Source organism: Amia ocellicauda, chromosome 9 (genome assembly GCF_036373705.1).
Source record: "Amia ocellicauda isolate fAmiCal2 chromosome 9, fAmiCal2.hap1, whole genome shotgun sequence".
NCBI lineage: Eukaryota > Metazoa > Chordata > Actinopteri > Amiiformes > Amiidae > Amia > Amia ocellicauda.
In genome coordinates, this window is record NC_089858.1 from 14,320,049 (window position 1) to 14,346,754 (window position 26,706).

General features: G+C 48.5%; 3 protein-coding genes across 8 annotated transcripts; 1 reads left to right on the forward strand and 2 right to left on the reverse strand.

Moving 5' to 3' along the window:
* Positions 1-6,410: 6,410 nt before the first annotated feature.
* Positions 6,411-11,243, reverse strand: prpf4 (pre-mRNA splicing tri-snRNP complex factor PRPF4). Its single transcript, XM_066713339.1, has 14 exons — positions 11,147-11,243; positions 10,225-10,438; positions 9,890-10,076; positions 9,690-9,777; positions 9,476-9,555; positions 9,220-9,313; positions 8,958-9,052; positions 8,720-8,778; positions 8,431-8,554; positions 8,211-8,300; positions 7,996-8,118; positions 7,670-7,777; positions 7,377-7,495; positions 6,411-7,267 (listed from the first exon to the last, which is right to left on the reverse strand). Exons 2-14 carry the CDS (start codon positions 10,391-10,393, stop codon positions 7,074-7,076), a joined length of 1,530 nt encoding a protein of 509 aa, XP_066569436.1. The 5' UTR covers positions 10,394-10,438; positions 11,147-11,243; the 3' UTR covers positions 6,411-7,073.
* Positions 11,244-11,802: 559 nt separating this feature from the next.
* On the forward strand, positions 11,803-14,190 carry cdc26 (cell division cycle 26 homolog). The gene is made up of 4 exons (XM_066713346.1): positions 11,803-11,942; positions 12,258-12,334; positions 13,068-13,242; positions 13,494-14,190. Exons 3-4 carry the CDS (start codon positions 13,162-13,164, stop codon positions 13,677-13,679), a joined length of 267 nt encoding a protein of 88 aa, XP_066569443.1. The 5' UTR covers positions 11,803-11,942; positions 12,258-12,334; positions 13,068-13,161; the 3' UTR covers positions 13,680-14,190.
* Positions 14,191-14,256: 66 nt separating this feature from the next.
* Positions 14,257-22,855, reverse strand: slc31a1 (solute carrier family 31 member 1). 6 transcript variants are annotated; one of them, XM_066713343.1, is made up of 6 exons: positions 22,269-22,428; positions 19,579-19,675; positions 18,151-18,294; positions 17,946-18,018; positions 15,886-16,054; positions 14,257-15,659 (listed from the first exon to the last, which is right to left on the reverse strand). In XM_066713343.1, exons 2-6 carry the CDS (start codon positions 19,603-19,605, stop codon positions 15,458-15,460), a joined length of 615 nt encoding a protein of 204 aa, XP_066569440.1. In that variant the 5' UTR covers positions 19,606-19,675; positions 22,269-22,428; the 3' UTR covers positions 14,257-15,457. The 6 variants fall into 6 exon arrangements, with proteins under 6 accessions (XP_066569440.1, XP_066569438.1, XP_066569441.1 ...); XM_066713341.1 differs by lacking the exons at positions 19,579-19,675; positions 22,269-22,428 and adding an exon at positions 22,695-22,855; XM_066713344.1 differs by lacking the exon at positions 19,579-19,675 and having other exon boundaries at positions 22,269-22,430.
* Positions 22,856-26,706: the final 3,851 nt, after the last annotated feature.

Here is a 26,706-nt window from a genome sequence, read left to right on the forward strand (position 1 = left end):
TCAGCTGCAGAACTGATAGTAGCCAACGCCTGGGCTGGGGTCTCGGGGTCAGCCTGAGGTCTGTCTCTCTGCAGTCATCGTTCAGAGCTGTTGGACGGAGGCCCTGAATTGCTACTGCTCATTAAAACATCAAAGCACTGCCTTTAGAATAATTTATGGTTTCATCTCTTAAGACTGAATGTGATTGAAACGCAGGTGCCGTTGTGCGCCCTGTTTCTGTGCTGCTGTTCAGTGTCTCTGCGCCCTCCACTGAACACAACAGACCACAGCGCTCTGAAAACAAGCCCTGATTCGGGAAGTGAATCCTATTGCTGGCAAACAGGAAGTCTGGGCCTGTTATAATGAGAAACACAGACAGAGTTGAGACTCATTGTGGGCTTGCACTAAGCCTGTTTGTGAATTAATTAATTTACCTCTTACAGAGAGAGAATAAAAATAATTCCAGAATAGTTAATTATTTTAAATTGGTAATCAAGCTCCTAAAATCCTCTCTGATGGGCCCCCAGAACCCAGAGACATGTGGGAAGTGATGAAGCAGTGCTGTGGGCAACGTCACAGCAACACGCTCGCCTAACATCCGTGGTAGAATCACCCCACAGCCATTTCAGCCTACTGCGTGCAGAAGCAGCAATACTCAGTACTTTAGCTCCACCTAGTGGCCCTTGAATTTGAGACACGGCCCAGAGCAGCCGTGTCCCACAGTGCTGTAATGTAACCCAGGGCCAGCCCTTTCAGTTTCTCACAGTGAATGAATAGAACAGAAGGACTGTCACTGCAGGCAACAGCATTCTGACAAACCCCCATCAAGAGCATACCGCAACAAATACTATATAATTTCAACAAGCGTTTACTTTGTTAAGTTTCATTTATATGAATCAGCCAAACACAGCAATGTCATACACCACACGTGCATTTCTGTTGTTGCAGTCTAGGGTCAGGCGCTGTGGCTAATTACAAAGCTGTGATTGGAGGGACTGGCTATATTCGTCAACATTAAACTTAAGAAAATGAATTATCCCTAATGGCACAACAATACACACGGACAATTCTCAACTGCTGGAGCCACTACATATTGACTGCAACTAAACATAACAGCCAGTTTTAGCTTATTATATAAATGTCTGGCTCTGTCTGTGAGTATTCACAGTGGACACCTGGTGCATTCATACTCCCTGCAGCCCCAGTGCAGAGCCCTAAACAGGATGTTGTCACTGGACCAGCAGCAGGAGTCCCCCTGCATTGAAGCTCCGCTGTCTGAGTGCTTTGGGGATGTGTGGCTGTATTGAATGGCTAACAAGGGTGTTGTGTTTCAAAGAGTGCATTGTGTGCAGATCAGAGGCTGCAACCTGATCGCCTGGTCTATTGCGCCCACAGGACCGATACCCGAGCTGAGTCAGCAGCCACCCATTTCAACAGCTGGCACCCAGGGGCAGCGCAGACTCACCGCCATGCACCAACAGGTGGACAGGTGAGTGGCGCAGAGTGGTGCCGGCTGCAAGGTGGACCGTACCAGACCGGCACTGGGACTCTCGGGCCAGTGAGACTCACCCAGCTCTCGCTGCAGACTGACACTTTGCTGCACGGCTCCCACACCGAAAGGCAGGACTTGGACAGGTGGACTCACAGCCAGTACTCCCCAGCCCGGTCCGGCCAGCATGGGCAGCAGCACAGAGACTCAGCAGCCAGCCACAGACCTCAGAGGGGCACTGTAGATATCTAGAAGAGAAGAGAAGAAGAAGAGAAGGTACGAATGGGGCACTTGTCAGTGCCAGAGCGCAGTGTTAATGAATGTTTGCATGTGTGCCTACAGAACCACTTAATATGTGACATTCCTATCTATATTTCTATTTCACAACATTAAATTATTACATTTGCAGCTTGCATCACAAGGAGACAGCGAGGTTTAATGTATTCGGTCTTGGAATCGAATGAGTTGAGGTGGGGGTGTGTTGTGGAATATGTACAGTAACAAGGTCCCTGTGGAAGCGACTCTTTCATGCAGACCTGCCACACTGTGTCTGGGGGATTGTTGGTAATTCAGCGTCACTCTGCTCAGGCAGGCAGGATGAATTATTCATGGAGGCTTAGCTCAGTATTAACGGCAGGGCTTTAAAATACCCTCTGCATGTGTCGGATGTGTCTCATAGCACATTCTAAAGATTAATACATTTCGCACATATATTTCACTGCATTTCTTTGCTTGGGGTGATTTTAAATATTGTATGACTCCTATTATAGTTATCTATTCCTGGGCGAGACACCCTTACCCAGGAAGACGTATACATATATATATATATATATATATATATATACGCATTTCATAAAAACATTGTACAAAAGATCAAAGATCAGATTATAGAACCTAATCCTAATACAGTGGATGTGGCTGATGCTAGAGTCTGCGGTGTGAGATTGTAACCAGTGGGGACAGATCAGGCAAAATGACAGAAATCAGGGAGACGGTTATAATTAAGGCAATCAAAGGTGTGCTGGAATAAAACATAAAAATAAAAGCAATAGTGGGGAACAACTAGGAGGGCAGAAGGGAGGTGCAAGTTCACTTTCTGCAGCCTCCATTTCTCAGCAGGCAGAATGATTGCGACCCCCCCTGACGGCTCAGACATCAAGAGAGGCTCCATACCGCACTGTGAAGGGAAATGCCACCCGATTACACCTTTCCCTTGACTCTCCTCACACCCATGAGATCAGACCAGAGCAGAGAGCTTTAGAATGCACAGCTGTCAGTAATATTAATGGAGGTTTAATATCGTGAGAGGAAACCTGATGCTCTAGCTGTTACTAACGCAGTGAGGAGCTGACTGAACTGGACCGTGTGTTGTTCCCCTTGTCAGAATGTCTCTGGACGGTGAGGGGGAGCTGCGGCCGGAGGCAGGGCCAGTCTTGGAGCACCCAGCAGGGGATCCTTTGGAGCCCACCGTCCGGCCAGCCAGGGACAGCCGCAAGCTGGACTGCATCATCTGCTACTCATCCTTCAACTTGGGCGAGAGGCTCCCACGTAAGCTCTACTGCGGCCACACATTCTGCCAGGCGTGCCTGCTGCGGCTGGACACGGTGCTGAACGAGCAGCTGTGGATCCCATGCCCACAGTGTCGCCAGAACACACCACTGCCCAGGGCTGGCGCCGCTTCACTGGACCTGGACCTGGCCGCCTTTCTGGGCGCCAAGGCGGAGGCAGAGAGCCAGCGACTCAGCGCACGACCTGGTGAACCTGCGACTGAACGCAAGCTGCCAATAGGCAAGCAGCCAATCACAGAGCAGCCCCTGTCTGCCTGGGGCCAGGACACACCCCCAGAGCCACACTTTCCCAGGAGCCCCTGCTGCAGGAAGTGCTGGTCCTGCTGCTGCTCCTAAACCCCATGTTTGTGAGCAGAGACAGCCACAGTACAGGAGTAGGCTGACCACTGCATAGTCAGAACGGAGTTTATGCACAAGAGGAATTTCAGTGCCAGTATTGAGGAGTGAATAGGGAGTATAGGGAGACGGCTGCCCTCACCCTTCCCAGACCTCCCACGTTGGCATCTGTGCCATCTGAGCACCAGACCAGAGTAAAGGCAGAAAGAGAAGCTGACAGAGGAGTTGCAGCACAGACTTTTGCATTAACGTTTGCAGGCCTGTCAAATTAACTGCAGGAACGTTATACTAGACACCTGACTGGTGTCTCCGAAAGCTTTTACATAGGTGCATTTTTTAGTGTGGATACCAGTTGTGTTAAAACGACCTGCTGTTTTTTTCAAAGCTTTCAGTTTCACGGTGTTTGAATATGTAAAGGTTTCTACAAAGCAGCCTGTTGTTCCAATTTTGTGTGTCGCCGCTTTCCTCGCGTTGGACTGCCGTTCCAGGAGCCTCCTATTCAAATAAATTAAAAATATTCCCTCTATAATTTCACTGTTTTCCAGCAACGACTCTGTAAATTCATGCAACTTGAAACACTGAAGACTATATCGCCCTCTACTGTTTTAATTCTCCATCATATTTATTAATTTAATATTGTGCTGCTGAAGGAGACACCATCACTTGAATGCTCAAGCTCAATTCTGTACCATGAGTACTGGAAGGCCTTCATGAACTCTGTCGTTATAAATTATTAATAATAATTCCGGTTAATTATCTCTACTTGGTAATAATAAGTAGTTGGAACTATTTCTCAACTCAGCGAAAGGCCGATAGAGGTCGCGGATCTCCACCTGCAGTGCTGTCTCCACCTGTCAGTCTTCTCCCCCGACAGCGCGCACAAACTTTCCTGCCGCTATGGTGTAGCTGTAGGTTTACATTTAAGTTTTACATTTTCCATTGTTTTGTCATAACTCTCACTATTAATTAGTTTACAATATTCTAACAAACTTTTTTATTAATAATATAAGCAGTCGTAGGGTGGGACTATTTTATAGGTACCAAATATAAATGATTAATAATCACATTAACTGTGCTCGGAAGCCTGTCTCCAGAGCAGCGCAGCCCGTGCACCTGGGGGCGGCAGCGTCACGTGCACTGAGCACACCTGAGGCGAGCAGCCTGGGCAGGTTTCCATAGCAACCCCCTCACCTACTCGTAAGATCCCACCCCCTCCCCCACCCAGAGGGGAAAAGAGAGACCCGCCACCTCGCACAGGTGATTCCTGATCTCAGACGGCCGGCCAACCTCCCTCTTCCCCGGCTGCTGTCAGTCGTTGCTCGGAGAGAAACCGGAGAGTGCATGGTCTGCCGCCTTGCATTTGACTTTTGGACCAGGGAGAGTCGAGACTGGAAAGGTAAGAACAACAGAAATAAGGGTGTAAGGGGCTGCTAGAAGAAGGAGTGTTAATATTCAGGTGGCATTTGTGGCTCCCGTGCAGCCCGCGTTTGTCAATCGGGTGCTTAAGGTAAACAGTGCAGCTGCTCTGCACTTACTATTAATAAATACTACTACACTAACATACTATAAATTAACTACTATACAATATTATACTTTACTATAATATGCTTTAATATTACACTACTATGCTATAGTATACTAAACTGAGTGGCTGGCTCTAGGAAGGTCTTAGCCGTGTCGCTCGTATCTCACAGCTTGACACTTTGACCCAGTGCACCCCCCAGACAGTGGGCTTACACAGGGCAGTGTTGAGCTCCACCAGTCCTGCAGCAACGACACCCGAGCAGCAATGTCCCGCCCCCAGCAGCATCTCCCCGACGACGCTCCAGTAACCTAGCATCTCAGGGGCCTCCCCTGTGCCCCCTCCGGCCCAGAGTGTCTTTTGAGAGCACCTCCCTCACCTCTCACAGCAGTGCATGCACAATAACATAACAGAGCACAACAGCACCTAAACAAAACAGGAACAGCAGCTCGCTTGCACACACTCAGAAAACACCCCCTCCTCTCTCCCCCCACCCCAGAGAGCCAGAGCAGCGTGTGGCAGAGGAGCCAGGTTGGTGCCATTCCTGTTGGAGCACGAGGTTGGGACGAGCTGCTGCCATGGCTCCTCAGTGAGCGCAGAAGGGGGGTGCTGGCCCGTGAGCGCTCATCTCCCTGAGCCATGCCACTGAGCCCCCTACCCAGCAACCCGGGGGGGATCACCGCCGCGCTCAGCTGATCAGGCTGCTGGAGCTTCTCTCTCTCTCTCACGCCCGCGGAACAGCACAGTACCCCAAACCACCCTGGAGGAGGAGGGGAGGGGCGAGGAGGGGCCCCCCCACACGGACTGTGCGGTGTGCTGGAGCCCCTTCGACAACGCGTTCCGTACACCCAAGCTGCTAACCTGTCGCCATGCCTTCTGCCTGGAGTGTCTGGCACGGCTCAGCCTGGCCTCGGCTCCAGGGGGGGCGCTGTGCTGCCCGCTGTGCCGCCGCCTCACCCCCCTCCGTGGCACCAGTGTGGCAGAGTTGCCCAGCGACCTTGCCCTGCTGGACCGGCTGCGGCTTGAGCCTCGGACCGTGGAGCTGCAGGATGGCCGGCTTTGGTACCGCGCCCCACCCCCGCCCCGCTCCTGGCTACGGCCCGCCCGGCCCACCATTTACACTCTCAGCCTGGACGTGGAACGCCGTCTGCGGCCTGGGCAGAACCTGGTGGGCCCAGCTGGGGAGGACGAGGGGGATCAGGAGGAGGGGAATGGGGGGGATGCAGAGGAGGGACTGGTTCCAGGCAGCGAGGAGCCCGACTGCTGGCTCAGTCCGCAGCTCCGGGTCTTCACCTATCTCACTGCTGGCATTTTCATTGTCCTGCTGCTGCTGCTGCTCTCCTTCCTGTGGCTGCGCAGGGACCTGTGGGGGATGACCGAACCCAGGGCCACCGACACACCCTAGAGGAGATTGGAGCCTGGAGCCTGCAGAGCACTGTACGCGTTCTTCAACAGACAAGCTGAATTAAGACTAAATGGTTTACAAACACACACACACGCAAAAAATCTGGATTCATTTGTAAAAATGAAAAATCAGAGAATATACTTTATTTGACAAAGTATCACCCAGGACACGTCTCACTATCGACACGAATCCGTGCTTCTCACACGGCATGTTCTTTCTGAGAATTTTGTATACCTTTTATTTATTTTTTTTAATGACCTGAAATAAAATAAAAATAAAAACCTTTGACAAATGTGCAGCTGGTCTGGTGCAAGTCCAGTGTGGGTCCTAAGTGGCACAACAGGATGGCCGTCTCAGCCAGTCAGGGAAACTGCACTGGCCGCCAGAAATTCAGCTGAAATTCCACATCTCCACAGGAGGGTGCTGTTGCATCACTAATTACTCTGGTCCATTTACAGGCTTCTGTAGCTCTTGACTGTGTCTGGTGAATTAATGACTAATACAGAGGGTGGCGTTCGGGGGAGTTGTTGGCCTTGTCCTAGAGAGAGAGAGATTCCCCAGCAGGATCCCTAGGGCACCACAAATCTGTTTTAAAAAGACTAGGACCAAATGCCTTGTGATCAGTTCAGTAATTAACGCTTTAAAAATTCTGCAATTTAGAGACAAGGGAGAGACTGTGGTTGCACGGCGAATAGGTAGTGCAGCCGGGACTGTAAGAGTCTGTTCGTGGTTGTGGGGGTGTGTGGTGGTCACGGGGGAGGGGGTCACACCCCCTTACTCGGACATCCACAGCTTGAAGGTGCGGTCGTAGGAGCAGGTGGCAATGAGCTGGCCATCTGGTGCCACATCCAGCCCCATCACCTTGCCCTCGTGTCCTGCCAGCGTCTTCAGTGGTGACCAGCCCGGGTGGCTCCACACCTTCGCCGTGTTGTCATACGCACCTGTCAACAGGTAGTGCCCATCCACGGCTGAGAGAGAGGGGGAGAGAGAGGGAGAAGGTGAGAGAAGGAAAGGGGAGGAGGGGGAGAGAGGAGCAGAGAGGTTTTGGAGTGCACTCAGTGACCAGGAAATACTCACGCTGGAACTTGACCCCGGACAGCAGGTTCTGGTGGGCTGGGATGGTGTAGGTACACGTGCGCTGCCGCAGGTCCCATACCTTGCAGGTGTTGTCTCCACTGCCTGTGGCCACATTGTACCTGAGGGCAGGGGCCAGGGGAGAGGGGGTGGTTACCGGGAGGGACACACCATCTGACGGCACTTCCTCTGACTAAATAAACGCCTTGCACACATGGGACACACACTTAAATATCATTGATATCCTATACGACAGTCTATGACCAAATTTCCAAACACATTGCCCCCCATCTTACCCGTTGGGTGAAAAGTCGATGCTGTAGATCTCCTTTAAGTGTCCCTCCAGGAACATCACGCAGCGGCCAGTGCGCAGGTCCCAAATCCGGCCAAACGCGTCCAGACCCCTGAGGGGGAGGGGAGAGCAGAGGAGTCAGCAGAGGAGTCTGGAGCTGTGCCTACATGTAATGTTGTGCACTGTGTGTGTACGTTGTGTTAGGCAGCATGTGTGAATCTTGTGTAGTGTAGTGTGTCTGTCTGTGTGTGTAATGTAGTGCAATGTGTGCGTGTGTGTGCTGTACATTGCAGTGTGTGTACGGGTGTGTAGTGTAGCAGTGTGTCGTACCCGGTGCCAGCCAGAGAGCCGTCAGGGTGGAAATGCAGGTCATGGACACCTTTACTGTGACCCTCCTGGTGCAGAATCTCCTCCTGCGCCTCCAGGTCCCACAGGCGCCATGAGTGATCATAGCTGCACAGATGGAGAGGACAAGATTATTCAGTGAGCTGCCGATCAGGGTGTACAGGGCAGTCAGTGTATGAATGTACCATGACCTCACTCACCACGTGGTGCCCAGGAAGCGGCCGGACGGGTGCCAGGCGACCCGTGCCACCCGCATGGAATGGCCCTCAATGTCAGCCACTGGCTCATCACTGTGGAGAGAGACACGTTTCAGAGAGATAAGGGGAGAGAGAGAGCGACCGTCCAACAGACACAGTTAGACAGACAGGCATATGGACCGACACAGTAGAGAGACCGGGACAGACCGGCCGGCAGACAGACCTGTCCATGCTCCAGAGTTTGACAGAGCCGTCGGCGGCGCAGGATGCCAGGTTGACGTCCTTCTCATCCAGAGACAGTGTGGCCTGCGGGTGGAAGGTGATGGAGCCCACGTTGGTGTTGTGACCTAGAGGACAGACCAGGCATTGTTACAGGCCTACACCACAACACTGAGAGATTTCTTTAGACAACCGATAAGTATACCTTAAGGCTCCTGGATACCATGCATTGTAAGAGAGAATGGAGGGGAATAGACAAAAAAGAGAAAGAAGTGGAGAGGAGGGAGACTCACCTCTGAGAGTGCGGATCAGGCTGCAGTCAGGGATGGACCAGAGTTTACACAGACCACTCCTGCAGGAGAGAGAGTCAGAGACGCACACTGCTATCAGGGATGTATGCACACACACACTGCAGGAATATCATTAGTCTGTGTGTAACAGTGCCTGGGACTGAGTGAGTTTGTGTATCAGTGTCAATATGATTGAAACAGATTGTGCCAGTAGAGCTGAAGGAGGTGTGCAGTCTCTCACCAGGACGCAGTTACCAGCAGTTTTGAGTTAGGACTGAACTGGCAGTAGGAGATGGGCCGGTCATCCCCGATCTGACTGCAGAAATTATTCAGGTTCTGAAACAGACAGATGGACATGGAGTCAGACAGACAGACATTATTAACCCAAAAGCTCGCTCACAAAAGTTCGCTTAATCTAGTCACTGACTCTGTGTGAAGACTTTCAATCACAAGTGTAAAAATAGGCAACTGCATTAGGAACAAAACAAATCAACCCCACCCACCCGCAATGATTTGTGCAGCTCCTGTTGCCGTACTGTCCGCGTGGCTTCCGGAATCTCCTTATGGGCCCGGGCCTCCTCCAGTCGCCGCATCGCCCTGGCAAAGCAACACACACAGAGCTCACAACAGGCCTGACTGACAGAGCTACTCCACACACATGAAGACAGACAGCCTGGCTCTCCATCTCTTTCGGGGTACAAAGTCACGCCCTGCATCTTGCACCCCACTGCTCAGCCCCACTGGGGACCAGCACCTCACCTGGGCAGAGAGTAGCGGGCCAGCCAGAGCCGGGCCTCCTTCAGTGTGGATGGACCCTCATGATACCAGGTCTGCTGGAACTGTGGGAGTGAGAGAGACAGAGAAAGAAAGGGAGAGAGACAGAGATATTGTGAGGCCAGGAAAGACTAGAAAGGGAATAAAAGGTTCCAGAATGTGTGTGTGGTTGCCATGGGTGACCAGGTCGGCACTCAACCTCGTCCTGGGAACGCTTGGACTTCTCGTCATCCTTCTTGGATTTCTTCAGTGCGTCCGTCCCCACCACCGACAAGACGTTCCTCAGCCTGGGGGAGACGGGACGGTCAGGTCAGTGCCAAAGAGACCGACACACTGATACTGTCCAATATAAACTGGGACTCGCCCCTTCGGAGCTGCTGGGCTTTTACCGACCCTCACCTCTCTCTGCGCTCTGCAGGACCCTCCCCAAACAGCGTGATGGGCTCCCCCAGCGCGCGCAGGCAGGCTTTGACCTCAGCATCGTCCGTGGAGACATTGATCTGCCGAGCCCGCTTCCTGCGCTCGAACTCTGCCAGCACCTCCGCCTGTCGCTCGCTCACCCGCTCCTCCAGGTCCAGAGACTCGCCTGGAGTAACACACACAGTTCAGCTGAACTTGGGGCTTATACACACACTGCACCTCACCTGCACTGTACACACTGCTTAACTGTACTGCACACACTGTGTATATGTGTGTATAAAGCACTAAACGTGCAGCAAATGGTGGGTACTGACCACTGGAGATGTTGATGTTTCCGGACTCAATCCCGGCCTTCAAGGCCTCCCTGCCGGAGGCGGCGCTGTCCCCCCGGCCCAGGCGCTCCCGCTCCCTCTCCTCCAGGCTGCCATAGAAGATCCGTGGCCTCTTCACCAGAGGTGGGGGGGCCTCCTCCTCATCAGACATTGCAGGGCAGGAGCACTCACAGCACACTGGAAATGACTTGTCTCACTGGAGTGGGGGAGAGGGTTGAAATTGTGAGGACCCAGTCCAGCTCAGGGGGTGCATAAGACCAGGGACGCCCTGACGAAGCTATACACACACAGACACACACTGGGAGAAGTCACAGTGATTTTACACATATTTTCCGTGTGAAGGAGCAGTAATAACTACTGCACTGATGGTGTTTAGCTGAGTGAGTTGTGCTGAGAAACTGCAGCCTGTCCAGCACACAGTGACACTGTCGACACTGGTCACCTTTTCAACACTTTACCGCTTCACTGCGCATTACAAACAGCTGTTTCCACATCTGCTTCGTTAGCTGGCAAAAGAAGCAGCAAGTAAAGCAACTCTGAGAGGGGCTGCAATGCTCACCACACACCGCAGAGGCGACGACAAAAGACACGTACAGGAAAACGCCACATATAGCTTAACTTGGGGGAAAATATATAATAATACATTCCCTCAAGGTGTGTGTAGGGGGGTATTACAAATCGCTGAATCTGCGCCGCTAAATTTGTTAACAAGGAGTTTAAACGAAATTGATCGATTGGACCCGCAAAACCCAGCGTCCACGACACCGGCGATTCCCAAAACACACGGGCAATCCGAGCAGTAATAACGGTCTGACTCGACACAGATGGGGCCCCGCACTCCCTATCGCTCACAATAACATTAATGTGATTACCGATTAAAAAGCACACCGTGCACTTACAGTACCTGTATCACCGGACGAAACAGCCGCGTTTAGTGTGAGACAGTCGCCGGCAGGACGCGTGTATAACTACAGCGCCCTCTACAGATCCGGAGGAGAGCGGCAGAAATACCATAAAAAACATTATTCAGAAAAGGGGATAATATGTATCGCCCTCTATCGTCAGGGAGGCTACATGGAACTGAGGAATTGAAAGTCTAATGTCACCCCCAATCAGACACATTATTCAGATTATTCAGATTCAGATTCAGATTATTATTCAGATTATTCAGTCCCTCAGATCATCTATCGTTGCTCTCGTTATTCTCTCCGCATCATGTACTGTGATAAAACGTAAAATCAGCATAAAGCGTTGTGTAGTGAACCGAGGTCACACAAAACCGTGTATCGCGATGTTCTGCCCAGATAACTGCATGATACCATTGGTGGCAGCCCTCCCAGGATTAGGGTTTATTCCCACCTAAAAAGACGGACTGAAATCTCACTCTGCTGAACCGTACCAGCAGAGGAGGAAACCAAATTCAATATACAGTAGGGCACCCGCAGACTGCAAATTTGAGATATGATACATTAAAAGTCTACCGATTAGGCTATATCTATTTTATATAGTTTTATTCAAGCAAGTCAGTAAAAGTACAAACTATGTTTTAACGCATGGGTGACAGTTTATAGTCTATGGAAAGTTATCAGTTACCATAAGAAGTGATTCTGGACTACAATTCCCAGCAGCCGCTTGGGGAGTCGATGACGTCACTCGCAGAGTAACTTCCTGTTTTTGTGGCGGAGTGAGCGGTGTACGAGGTGCGTGAAATTAAATACTGTTAATCCCTCTTCACATTTCAAAATATATGATGTTGTACTCATGGTGGTTAATATGTTATACTTTACTTAGCAGTGATTGTAGTTTAAATGTCTGCAAATGTCCCTTTCTGCTGACTAACGGCACCTCTCCTGCGTACAGTTTTGTGCTGTGTCAAGGTCTGGTTGCTTATTCCAATGCACGGTTCAGGTTGATCATGCCGGACTGTCGTGCCGGGTTTGTGTTGGTGGCTCCCCGCTTCCCGAGTGACCTGCAGCGCATCCCCACAGTAATGTGACCGGCCTCTCTCTGCACAGGTCGCCCGACACGGCAGACAGCGAGGCGAGGACTGGCCGGGCCGGGAGAGCAGCGCGGTACCAAGCAAGTCTCTCTGGTGTGTGATGTCTGTCTCGTATATGGCTGGCTGTGTGTGGGGATCCCAGCAGGAGAGCACTGTTCTCTGGCTGTGTTTTGTTGCAGTTGATGAATATGTGTCCTTCAGTCAGAGAAATTCATACCCCTGTTTTACAGGGAGGGGCCCACTAGGTATTAAGGAGACCTCCCCTCCCCCCCCCACCTTTGACCCACCCGCTAATTGAAAATTATTGTACATAGTAGTGGTTACATTTATGATTAGAAGAAAGTGACATCTTACTAAACATGAGTACTGTTCTGTAGTTTTCTATTAGCGGGTGGGTCAAAGTTTTGATTTAATCTGGCCTTTAGTTGAATTAATTTGTTATAAGATATTGTGAACTGAACATATTTTGCTGTTAATTTATATTTACTGCCAATAGTTTTTAGTGTCTGGTCTTGGTCTGACTGCACTAAATAAATGATTTGTATTAATTACAAGTAATTATTTAGTATGTCTGTCTACTTTTTTAACCATACCACTAAAGGCCACTCCTTGCACTTCACATATTTTAATTACTATTTACTGACATATTTTAACACGCCATGAGCATGTGATAATAGTTTTAGCAACCCGTTGCCATTCAGGTAAGACAATACCTAGTTAATTCGGGTTTGTTGGTGTGCCGAGAGGTTTTTGATCTTGGTAAAGTGTGCCCTGGCATAAAAAAGGTGGCAACCACTGCCCTAGACCCTGATTCTTGTTCTTGCAGTTGTCTGTCAGCCGGCAGGGGGCACTGCTGGGCTGTGTGTGGGAGGCGGGGAGTTCCTGAGTTGCCAAGTGGATCGTGCTGTCACAGGGCTGCAATGCTGCGGCGGAAGCCCACCCGCATCGAGCTGAAGCTGGACGACATCGAGGAGTTTGACAGCGTAAAGAAGGAGCTGGAGGTATTGTACACACTAACACTTACACAAGCACACACAGTAAAACAAAACGAACTCGCACATACTGTAAAACTGTCACACACAACATACACCATTGTAACACACTCGCACACAGACTACTACATACTGATATAACACAAATCTCAGGCCCACAAATCCATCAACATTCACACAAGTGTACCTTAGAATTTGTGTAAGGATTTTGGGGGCAGGGTTCCTCAAAAGCTCATTAAAGTGGCCCCCTCTCCCCACAGAGCCGCAAGAAGCAGCGTGAGGAGGTGGATGTGGTGGGTGTGGCCAGCAGTGTGGAGGTAGGGGGGGCTGCAGCAGGGGGTGCAGAGGGCAAGACCCGGGAGCAAATGATAAACGAGCGGATTGGGTACAAGCCCCACCCCAAACCCAACACCCTGCCCTCCCTCTTTGGCAACCTGCAATTCTAGAGGCTGCTGGGACACTCTGGTCACAAGTGGGCCGTCCCATAGTGTGGGCACCTTCAATATGCGCTCTCCAGACCATACCATCCCATGGCCCCAGGGAGGGGTGTTATGGTTGGCACCCTTTTTCTCACTGGTTTCACCCCGATTCTGCTGCCGCTTGTATGGAAAGTGCCAGGTGTACAGCCGATGCTTGGCTGTTAGGCAGCATAGTAACAGCAATGAAACACTGGAGGCAGCTGCGGAGGGGACACTCCACCCACCTGACCTTGGAGCCCCCCGCACACACAGCCGAAGACACGCAGGGCAGGCTGGCTGTGGTCTGCTCCGTCGCCCACTGACCTGACCACGGGTCTCTCCTCACAGCGCAACGCCAACCGAACTGTTTTCTGACCCATTCAAATGTCCCAGTGGCAGCGCTGCAGCGGGTTAGTGTTTGTGTGTGGAGCAGCCCTGTCATTTTTTTTTAATTTTTACCATTAATGCAAATAAATCTTTGACTGTTTGTTCAACCTGCTGTTTGGGTGCAGTGCAGTCTGTCCCCCTTACCCCATCCCACCCAGAAACACCCCATGCAACTCAGTTTCTTATTCTTGGAGTTTATTAACATTTTTCTCTTGAATGATTGATTACAGCACTGTAAATATATATGCATATATCTATCTGTATATACACATGAACACACCTGAGTGAACAACAGCCCCTGGTCCCAAGTGGTCAGCTGTCACCCCCCACTCCCTTCTCCCGCTCTGTCCTGGTTGTGGAAACCGCAGGGATGGCCGTTACAACTCCATGTCTCGAGCTACATGTCACAGAGCACCTGACACACAGCCACAAAGTCTCAGCAGACACGGGGCTGCTGTTCCCACCCCTGGCAGCCAGCGCTCATGTGAGGAACAATAATCCAGGCTGTGCATCCATTGCAGCAGAGCGCCGTGATAAACCCTGCGGTGACACTGCTGTGCACTGAGACTCTTATCACACCTGGGACCGGAGCACGCTCACCACAGCAAGGCTTCTGCTACAAAAATTAACAGCTGACACTAATTCAGAATCATAAAATAATTATATTAAAATAAAATCATAAAGATCAACTTTACAGTTTCCCCTTCTCCCCCCAGTTTTAAAGCTGGAGGTTGTTGATTGATGCCCAGACCTCCAGCCTACCTCCACCCTCCACCCAGAGCTGCAGCCTGTCTCAGACCCCCCACTCAGGGGTTAGTCCTGCCCAGCCCTGAAAATTGAACAGAAATGCAGACTCATGAAACAACTAAATTACTGTAATTAACAGTGTGGGATATTGCTACTTTGACCCTCCAGCAGCACAGAGATTTACTGAGCCAGTCAGCATAGCCTGTTCTCTCTGGAGGCTGATTTGTGACTCATCTAGGCTGGGAATTGGAGCTATTCTCCCCTGGGACTGTGGGGGCTGCCGTTACCTTAACCAAGATACTTTACCTAGGTGGGCTGCAGCTCTCGCTATTAAGGCAGGATGGCTGAAAGGCGCGGTGACAGCTTTGCGTGTCTGTGTGTCTTTGAGATCTTTTCCTACCTCCACGTATTGGAGACAAGGTGATGGCAAAAGGTGAGGTAGACAAAGGAATGCAACAGCAGACAGGGAGAGCTGATAACCTGATTCCTCCCTTATTTTTGTGAGAGAGAAAGTTGAAGGGATAGGCAGAGGAAAGAAGGGGAGATGGGGAGAGGACAGAGGTCAGCAGGTGTCTGTGAAGGCTGGTTCTGTAGTGGCGGTAAAGTCTGGGTGCAGCGGTCAGGATCTGGGCTCAGTGGCAGTGCTCAGTGATGTCCACCACCACGGCCTTCTTCCAGCTGAACAGGAAGTAGCCAGTGCCTGCGCCTGCTGCCACGGCGATGCACAGGAATCCGTTGTAGGTCATGAACACCAGCATCAGGAAGTAGCTGACCACCACCTGCAGCACGTGGAGCACCGTTTGGAGAAGGTGGGGCAGACTGAGCATCCGCTGCCTGGGGAGAGGGAGAGGGTCAGGGTGGTGTACCGAGAGAACAACAACCACAGAAGCGTACACAGACCATTCAGCTTGCTCTCTTAGAGAATGTGTGTCAGCGGCTCCATCTCCATGTCAGTGCATCTGCTTGTGTCAGTGTGTGTGTGTGTGTGTGTGTCTCTCTCTCTCTCTCGTATCAGCGTCTCTCAGTGCGTCTGTGTCGGAGCCTTCGCCTTGTCACTCACCCCACAGTCTTGTGGGTCTCCATCATCACACAACCATTGGGCCCAGGCACTGGCATGGAGTTGTAGCGCACGCTGACCTGACTGCGACGCAGCAGGAACTCACGGGCGATCTTCAGCCCCTCGTAGAGCATAGCCAGCAGGAACACTGCAATGCACGCCCCTACCATCTCTACACACAGAGAAGAGACAGCGAGAGTCAAGACAGATACAGAGGGGAGAGAGGTACACAGAAAGCACATCCATGTGGAACAAATGCCAGAAGTTAAAAAAAAAAGTTTAGGTTACCAAAAACTGAAAAATAATATACTTTTCAGAGTTATACAGTGCCTTGCAAAAGTATTCACCCCCCTTTTTCCTATTTTATTGCATTACAATCTAATTTAAATGGATTTTTATTTGGATTTCATGTAATGGACATACACAAAACAAAATTGGTGAAGTGAAAAAAAGTTTTAAAAAAAATCTAAAAAAACACAAAACAAAAAAAAACAGAAAAGTGGTGCGTGCGTATGTATTCACCCCCTTTGCTATGAAGCCCCTAAATAAGATCTTGTGCAACCAATTACCTTCAGAAGTCACGCAATTTTAGTGTCACATGACCGGTCACATGATCTCAGTATATATACACCTGTTCTGAAAGGCCCCAGAGTCTGTAACACCACTGAGCAAGGGGCAGCAACAACCAAGCGACACCATGAGGACCAAGGAGCTCTCCAAACTTTTGACCGGTAGTGTAAATGTTTGTTTTGTTGAAACATTCCACATTTAAATTGTCATAAGAACTTGACAACAACATACCCCCCTGACAGAAAAATCATAAAATCAAGTGAAAGTAATGTTATGCCTAGATAGAAAGGCCTGTGTATTGCTTGGCCTGTCCTGTGTTTTTTCAATACAAATTATATTGTTTTGTAACTTTAATTATAAAATATAATAAGTTATTTAAATCTTTATTTTCAATTAGACAGAGGTCCATGCAGGGTTCACCATCAAATTGCATAGGCTTGGCATAGTCAGTGTCAAATTTGTTGAGAACGAGAGCCAGGGAGGTGTGGCAAGAACAAGGACGCTTTATTTATTTATTTAATTGTAGTTTTGTTTTTTTTAATTTCTTTCAATGTTCGCTCATTTGTTTTGCCAACCAATTGAATATGGAAATTCTTGGTCCATGTATATTCAAAAAGTAGTCAACATCATTTCAGCAATTATGAGAACACCATGTTCATAACACCAAACACATCTGTGAATTTTAGAACAGTAGACTTAGTAGCTCAAAGTAATTAAATTCAGCATAGTTTTATTTCTGTGCATTTTATTTTGGTGTTTACAAGTTAAGGACTCTCATTTGAAATGAGAAATTCTCTCAATCTTATCACTCCTCCCTACATAGATATACCCTTACAGTTACCCTACAGTTAATAGAATACATCACATTACTGCAAACTTTCCATTCCCACCCACACAATACAAAGACTGCGAGCGATCTTCAAAAAACAGACATAATGGATAAGAGTTTACCTGTGTTTTGACATTACTTGAGACTAGTTCAGTGTATGGACTCCCAGAACATTATCTGCACAGCAACTAAGAAAGTCCCAATGTGTCACACTGACAACATATTTATAAGCTAACACACACACTAAAACATGTGAACAGAACTGTACACAAAAAACCAGAGACAAAGACACGCACAACCTCTGGGCCACTCCTTTATCACATTTGCTCCAACAAGCACGTATTTGTATAGCAGTGGTGAACTTCAGCTCTGTGGAGATAAGGGTGTCAGTGTGACCTGTTGGCGGTGTTAATGTTTATAGTTTATGGCATCACCTAAATAGGTCTCTCTAGCCTCCCCTCTGCCAGGGCATCTCTCTCTATCGCTGCCACACACCCAGCTCCATTTCCGAGAGACAGACAAGGCAAGAGAGTGAAATGGCATCGGGAGGACAGTCAGATGGAGAGACTCAGACAGGATGTAGAAGCAGAAAGAGGTGAACAAGCAGGCAGTTAGACTGAGACACAAAGAAAGACCGTCAAAAGAGAGACAGAAACAGACCCACCTCCTGGACTGTTGATGATGAGCCCAGAGAACAGGAGCGCCACGTTCTTGTAGTCCATGTTGAAAGTCATTTGCTGCAGAGAGGGAGGAGAGGAGAGACAATGGAGGGCTGGCTGTGCAGACAGTGACACCTCTCAGCACATGGAGGTGCTGCTCACTGCGGCCTCAAGACCACAGCTCTGCTTTTTTGTTTGTTCCACACTCACCATTGACATCTCATGGCCCCCATGTCCCCCCCCCATGTCGCCAGAGGTGTGGTCGCCGTGGGAACTGCTGGTTGGTTGCATCACAGTGTTGTGGACATGATTGTGGTTGTGGTCATGGTCAGACATATTTATATTTCCGTGGAACTGGGGAGAAAGGGAGTAAGTCACTGAGACAGAGGGACAGAAACCTGGGATGATGCACATATTGGGGAAGGGGTGTTACTGCAGCTCCACAGCTCTGGTTGTATCTGTTGACCATCTTGCTAAACAATTGATTTATCAATTCTTGTATTAAATTAAGGTCACATGTCCTCCCTGACCAGGCCCCTGAGCAACAGCCTCGTTAAGAGCCCAGTTAAGGACAGACTAATCAGGCACTCCGAGCCAGGTGTCTGGACCACAGTTGCCTGCGGGTGAGCTGCCCGACAGCCTGTCCCTCTGTAATCACATCTCAGCCCCTGTAACTCAATCAGCCCCCTAGAGACCAGGCTGAGCCATCCACACTCACTCAAGTGTAATGAGTTTAAACGGATCAGAGTGATCAAACATCTTCTCTGAAAGGGACACCTGCAGGGCTGCAAAATGTTAGTTTAGCCCGTGTTGAAAATAAATATTGCTAAAAAAGCCTACATTTGTTCCATCTACAATGTTTCTATTATTATGCCATGTTGTTCCTTTTTCTGAAATCATTTTAAATCCATGTAGAAAGTTTGTCATAATTGTCCATACATTTCTAGCTTGTGTTTATAAAGTTTTAAAATCAAAAAATCAGAACATTAAAAGATAAAACTGATTTCATAGGGCTCTATAACAATCCCAGTGCACACTGTGATAAAACTGTCTGAGCTCGCACTCATTCATACAAGCACACAAATGGGCAGAAAGTGTCCCACTGTCTTGTTCGTCTGACACACAGATTTACAACACACGTGATGTGAACACACATGCACATGCACACGTACAAGCAATCTCTGGGCCTCTCCTTTAATCAAAAACAGATTTGCTCCAGCAAGCACATATTTTTATGGCAGTGGTAAAATGCAACTCTGTGGAGATACGTCTGTCAGTGTGACCTCTCTGTTGGCTGTATTAATAGTTATAGATTATGGTGTCACTGAATCAGTCTCTGCCACGACACTTTACTGTAGAACACCCAGCTCCGATTCCCAGACCTGGGGGAATCACAGTTTGCACAATCACGGCAGGTACTCATTAAATCATTATTTTTTTCCCTTTACTGTGCGGGTCCCTATTGAGGGGCTGCCTGATTGTCCTGCAAGGCCCCTGAGGACAGCGCTGCCCCTCCACATGTTAAAGGAATGACAGTAGCACACCCCCAACAGCTCAAAGGACACAGACCAGCAACACCACCAACCGCCCCACTCTGCCTGCCCCCTGCCCCCTACTCTCACCCTCATTCACACTCACCCCAAGTCCTGCTGTCTGCATGTCCATATGTCCCTTGGTGTTCAGAAAGTGTGCATGCGTGCGTGCATGCGTGTCAGCCTGCAGGCTCTGTCCGGCACTGGGAGCAGAAGGAGTAGGAGTATGCAAGTGTGAGGGTTTGTGACTGCCCAGCGTTTGGAAGTTCAGTTGTGTATTGCAGTGTGTCTGTGTCGCAAGTGAGCATGTTAATGTGCGTGCTGCTTCCTCATGACTGGGAGCCTCTCTCATGTGATTGCTCTCCTGCCTCCAATTTCCTCTCCGAGACACTCCAAACCCCACCTTCTGCTTCCCAAGACTCCACCCACATCTGCTACTCTACCTTTACTGTAAACCCCCCCCTCCCACTCTTTGTCTCAAATCTGTCTTTCAAATATCAGATTCCCTTTCACTTTCCTTCCCATTCCTTTTACTCTCCTTCCTCTTGCCATTTCTCACCGCAACATCTCCGAACTATTAAAACTCATTCTCCTGCTCAGCTCTCACTCTGCAGAGGTGGCAAACGGAGCACTGACTGCAACCTTGAATAACTCAGCGCAGAGCACTGAACGACAGGGAGTGAGTCAAAGGGAGCGCTGCTTACTCCCACACTCCTGGACTGTTTTATTCATGACCAAAACATTGCGAGCTGCGTCAGATTTAATGTTTCTTTTTCTTGTGAGGGATCGGTTTCCCAGTTAACTTCAGTGCTGGTCTTTTTGGTTATCATCATAGTTCTGTACACCTGCAGCTCCTCACTGCTTTTCAGGGTGTGTAAGAGCAATTTAAATTAAACTTTGACATAAATTAACATACTCCTTATCACTTCACCCAAAATATTATGATATCATTATAAATGCAAACCACCCACAATAGCAACTGGTGACACTGTACCCCCAATATCAACTGCATACCTGCAGGGCAGAGCGAGGAGAGGTGGGAGCTCACAGTACTTGGCTGTTGTCTGTCTGTCAGTTGTCGGTCTCTCGACATCAGTCGGGCAGCAAGAGGGAAGCAGGCAAGAGTACGGCTCTCCTCTTGCCCGCATACCTTATATACCACCCCCGAGAAGGAAACAACCAAAAAATACAAATACCAGAGCTGCCGAGCTGACAGGAGATGAGAGGCACATTCCTCCAGGGAAACGGCAGCCTTAACCCCAGTGCTGCCACAGGCCAGTCCACCACAGACCCTCACTGCTGGCACAAACACAAAACCACCACCGCATACATCAGTCTCACAGAAAGACATTGCAGCAGGGCAGGTTGGGTCCTCTCTCACTGGCTGGCTGGGCTGATGTGTGACCCAGATGTGGATGGCAACTTTCTAGCCCACAGCAGGTGCTCCCATCAGAGAGAACAGCCTGTGCTCCCCATGCCCACACCTCCCCGCCTCATACTGGCTTAAATCCAAAATTTGACAGGCTCCTAACTGTGCCGGTGCCAAACACAACACCACAGCAGAACGTGTTTTCAGGCTAAAATGTCACAAACAGACGGCTCTTGACACTCAGACAAAAGACTCTTGTACCCAACTCTCTCTCCCCCCCCCCAATTGTTTCCTAGCAGGCGCCGAGCTTTTCGGGAAACACAACTGGGACCTGAACTTTTGCCTCTGATTGCCATGGCAATACACACCCCCCCATCCCTACACAGGCTCACATCCCAAACCACCTTCAGTAGCACAACAGAGCACAACACAGGGCTGGCTGGGGTGTGAGTTCATTAAGTGTAAAGCTTATCATTGGACTTTATCCAAGCTTTGCCAACAGGATACTATATATCAAATAGTTATACACCTCAGTGTCTCCGCGGTGTGGCTTCCGGCTGTAGCTGCCAGGCCGGACTCACACAGTATTGTTGCCTTGTGTGTGTGGGGGGGTGCATGGGTGCATGCGTGTTTGAGTGCATGTGTGTGACGTCTATGTGTGCAAGTCTACTTGTTGTCTATGTGCGTGTTGCCCAAGTGTTACGGTGTCTGGCCCACGCCTCAGTGTTGACTCTGGCATGGAGGGCAGAAGTAGCCCTTGCTACTAAAGTCAACAGCAGGACAAAGTAAACAGACTGGCTGAGGGTCAGGGCACAGGGCCCCCCCAACCCAGCACCCCCCCACCCACGGAGTGAGTCAACACCTCCCGCCCCCCGCCCCATGCTGCAGTCGCCTAGTGCTGAAACCACACACAGACAGGTACTGTTAGTAATGTCTGAAAGCACAGGCCAGGCTAATGTTGTAACCTGAGCATTTAAAGCTTAAATCACAGTTTACGGGACCACGGCGCACTGACACCGTTAAGGCTATGATGTAGCACCGGAGTCCCGAACCACAGCGCAGCCACCTTTCAATGAGCCTCATCTCCTCCCAGCTCCAAAGGCACACTGCGCAGACACACGCAGACCAGAGCACACTGCGCAGACACTGCAGGGCACAGGCAGGCAAGCAAGCATCCTCACTGAGCTGTACCATCCTGCCACTATTTCAACTACAAAGACAGTCTACCATTGCAGGAACTAAGAAACAAAAACTCACTGCCGCAAAGACTGCAGAGACCTACACTTAAACACACTCACTCACTGCAGACTGCACAGATCCGGTGGGCACAATCGATCCTCAGTACAGAGGTCACGCTGCTGTCTGTTACCGCCGCCAGGCAGCAACAGCAGCAGCATCACCATCCTCCCCCTCAGTCAGACACTCACCTTTTCCGGGACCTACTATTATAAAGGCCTACTTCTCCGTCTCCCCGTACCGCTTTATTTACTAAAAACCGGAGCTACTGAACTTCAAACTCGCTGGGAGCAGAATAACCAGAAATCCACCGGACGCACCGAATCAACGGACACACACAAAACACTGACGTAGACAACAAGAACAGGGGGTGCAGCCAATAGCAAGGCTTCTGCGCGGAAGTACCGCCCCTTCTTCCGGCAATGCCACATCGACACGGCAGCGCTCATGTGATGCCCATGTGTGTTTTCAGTGCTACAGACATCATCGAGCAGGTTGCATTAAGAGCAGTCTATGATTTATTTCAGTGTCATTATTCGAAGTGTGTTAAGCTTGTTGGTCACTATGCAAGTCATGTAAACCACAATAGCATGCTACACGAAATCGCAAATACTTACATTAAGAACACAACCGAGGGGAGGCCATCCGACCCATCGTGCTCGTTTGGTGTCCATTAATATCTAAGTGATCCAAGGATCCTATCCAGTCTATTTTTAAATGTTCCCAAATTTTCAGCTTCAGCCACATCGCCGGGGAGTTTGTTCAGATTGTGACGCCTCTCTGTGTGAAGAAGTGTCTCCTGTTTTCTGTCTTGAATGCCTTGAAGCCCAATTTCCATTTGTGTCCCCGGGTGCGTGTGTCCCTGCTTCTAAGGACTAAGTTAGTCCCGTACTTAGTCTCCTCTAGAGGCAGCAGCAGTGATTTTGGGGTTCGTTGCAATGGAAACATTTTATAGTCCGCAGCTGGGGACTAACTTCAGCTGTTTGTAGAAAAGCCCATCAGCGCAATAACCTCGTATCCCTGTACATACCAGGTTAACACAGTTGATTATAAAGATCAGCAAAAAAGCAGAATGCTTTGGCATCGATTGCTTCTCAAGTGCAGTCCACCTGAATATTTTCCCCTCACAAGTGACATTTTTAACAATGCATCTTTACCCACACATAATGTCATCGCATTGTCATTTGACAGATACGAAGCATAGGCATGTGTAAATCATTAAAAATTAATAAGTTAAGGATAGTGTAGAAATAAGGACAGCCCATGTACGTTATGTCATTAGCCTATATGCATTTTATAATCAGAATAACAATACGTAATATGATTATTTTGATCGTTTCTATCCCCGGTGGCCAACCACCAACCCTATAAAAACGGGCAAGTGAGTATAGATTAATAGTATGATTACAGTTAGAGAATATTAATTAGCCAAACAGCGTTACGAGAATAGCCTTTATTACAGAACATGAATAGTATAATCATGGAACTTAGATTAGAAGTCTACAAGACCCTTAATTGATGTAAGCGCAATTTAAATCAAATTCAATGCAAAACAGTTACATATGCCTACTGTAAAATGTATCGCAGTCGTTCGGGCTTAAGCCAGTCTGATGGAAATCTGAAGAAGCCGGGTGGTCAGGAGTGGTGATCAAGGATAATATTATGTTATACTATCTTATATGTTTTGGCATATACTTTACACACACACACGCAAATACAGTGGGGGGGGGGGGGGAGTATTTGATCCCCTGCTGATATTGTACGTTTGCCCACTGACAAAGAAATGATCAGTCTTTCAAAAAAGTTATAAATTGATTTGCATGTTAATGAGGGAAATAAGTATTTGATCCCCTATCAATCAGCAAGATTTCTGGCTCCCAGGTGTCTTTTATACAGGTAACGAGCTGAGATTAGGAGCACTCTCTTAAAGGGACTCTCCTAATCTCAGCTCGTTACCTGTATAAAAGACACTTGTCCACAGAAGCAATCAATCAATCAGATTCCAAACTCTCCACCATGGCCAAGACCAAAGAGCTGCCCAAGGATGTCAGGGACAAGATTGTAGACCTACACAATGCTGGAATGGGCTACAAGACCATCACCAAGCAGCTTGGTGAGAAGGTGACAACAGTTGGTACGATTATTCGCAAATGGAAGAAACCCAAAATAACTGTCAGTCTCCCTCGGTCTGGGGCTCCATGCAAGATCTCACCTCGTGGAGTTTCAATGATCATGAGAACGGTGAGGAATCAGCCCAGAACTACACGGGAGGATCTTGTTAATGATCTCAAGGCAGCTGGGACCATAGTCGCCAAGAAAACAATTGGTAACACACTACGCCGTGAAGGACTGACATCCTGCAGCGCCCGCAAGGTCCCCCTGCTCAAGAAAGCACATGTACAGGCCCGTCTGAAGTTTCCCAATGAACATCTGAATGATTCAGAGGAGAACTGGGTGAAAGTGTTGTGGTCAGATGAGACCAAAATCGAGCTCTTTGGCATCAACTCAACTCGCCTTGTTTGGAGGAGGAGGAATGACCCCAAGAACACCATCCCCACCGTCAAACATGGAGGTGGAAACATGCTTTGGGGGTGTTTTTCTGCTAAGGGGACAGGACAACTGCACCGCATCAAAGGGACAATGGACGGGGCCATGTACCGTCAAATCTTGGGTGAGAACCTCCTTCCCTCAGCCAGGGCATTGAAAATGGGTCGTGGATGGTATTCCAACATGACAATGACCCAAAACACACAGCCAAGGCAACAAAGGAGTGGCTCAAGAAGAAGCACATTAAGGTCCTGGAGTGGCCTAGCCAGTCTCCAGACCTTAATCCCATAGAAAATCTGTGGAGGGAGCTGAAGGTTCGAGTTGCCAAACGTCAGCCTCGAAACCTGAATGACTTGGAGAGGATCTGCAAAGAGGAGTGGGACAAAATCCCTACTGAGATGTGTGCAAACCTGGTGGCCAACTACAAGAAACGTCTGACCTCTGTGATTGCCAACAAGGGTTTTGCCACCAAGTACTAAGTCGAAGGGGTCAAATACTTATTTCCCTCATTAACATGCAAATCAATGTATAACTTTTGTGAAATGCGTTTTTCTGGATTTTTTTGTTGTTATTCTGTCTCTCACTGTTAAAATACACCTACCACTAAAATTATAGACTGATCATTTCTTTGTCAGTGGGCAAACATACAAAATCAGCAGGGGATCAAATACAGTGAGGGAAAAAAGTATGTGTGTGTGTACACGTGTGTACAGTACCTTGAAAATATTTCACCACCATAACAAAAACATTACATTTTAATGAATTACAAATAATGTATACCAAAGTTTATTCAAAATTATATCTGATGAAGGATGAATGTCACCATACCTGCAAAGAAATACATTGACATTTACTGATTGTATAATTATTCAGTCAGTACTTTGGCAGCAATTGAGATTTTCTAATATGTTTCTATCAGTTTGGCACAGTGGGATTGTGTAATTTTGTTGACTTTTTTTTTTTTTTTTAAACCTCAAAACAGCACATGCATCAAACAGTCAGAGAGTAGTACAGTGTGCGTGTGTGTGTAGCAATCAGCCAGAGAGTGCGGCATTGCAGTAACTGGTTGTTAATGTGGATTAGCCTAAATTTGACTCACCATTGCACAACATTTATTTCTCCTGATGCAAACTCATGAGTTTCGTTTTTGAAGTCCAACTCACGCAATAGGTCATATTCAGTTGACATCAGAGTAAGGTGTTTAAGCCACTGCTCACCCATTGAGGTCTCAGCTCTAGCTTATTTATTTGTATGCCCAGCTATCGTGTATCGTGTAACAAACCCGGGATTGATATTTAACTCTTCTGTTTCTCCCCCTCAGATTTACTTGGTAACTAGCTAGCTATTAACGTTAGTAGAGGGAATAATAATTCAACCTGTATCCAATAGCTAGCGAGCATTAACCTACTATGGTGCACACTGAATGACACAATTGAGAAATGCAAAACATATTTTTATTAGACAAAGTAAAATTTACATTGACAGCCAGACTCGCTGAGGCCCCCTGAAGGCCGAGGGCCTGGGCTGCAGCTTATATGGCGGCCATTCAAAGACGTTCACTCGGGTCCTGTCCTGGATTGACCTGAGAGAAGAAACCAGCACCATTGCACTTTCGGTTTAATTGGATTGCTACCGTTTTATTTTGTACAAGGGGAATTGTATGTATTTTTTGTTTTTTGTTTTTCGTGTACCATGATACTGTACTTTACCATGTTTTAACTTCGATTTGACCACATTTTACCATGTTTTTTCATGCAACACTTTTAAATATAGTACCATGTTTGTACCATGGTACACCACACTATACCATTGTATCCATATTTTGCGCCCTTATCCAGGCGACTTACAAAATATAAGAGCAATACAAAGTGCAATAATAGAGTACAGTACTGGTGCATATTTAAGTCCAAATGGCACTGGGAATTTAGGCTGCTGGATCGTGCCAGAGACTGGGAGGGGATCAGTATGGTGAACCAGAAAATTATTATTATTAGGCTATTATTTATTTCTTAGCAGAGCATTACAAAAGTGCAATAATACAGTATAACATTACATATCATAAACATAATACAGTTACAAGTG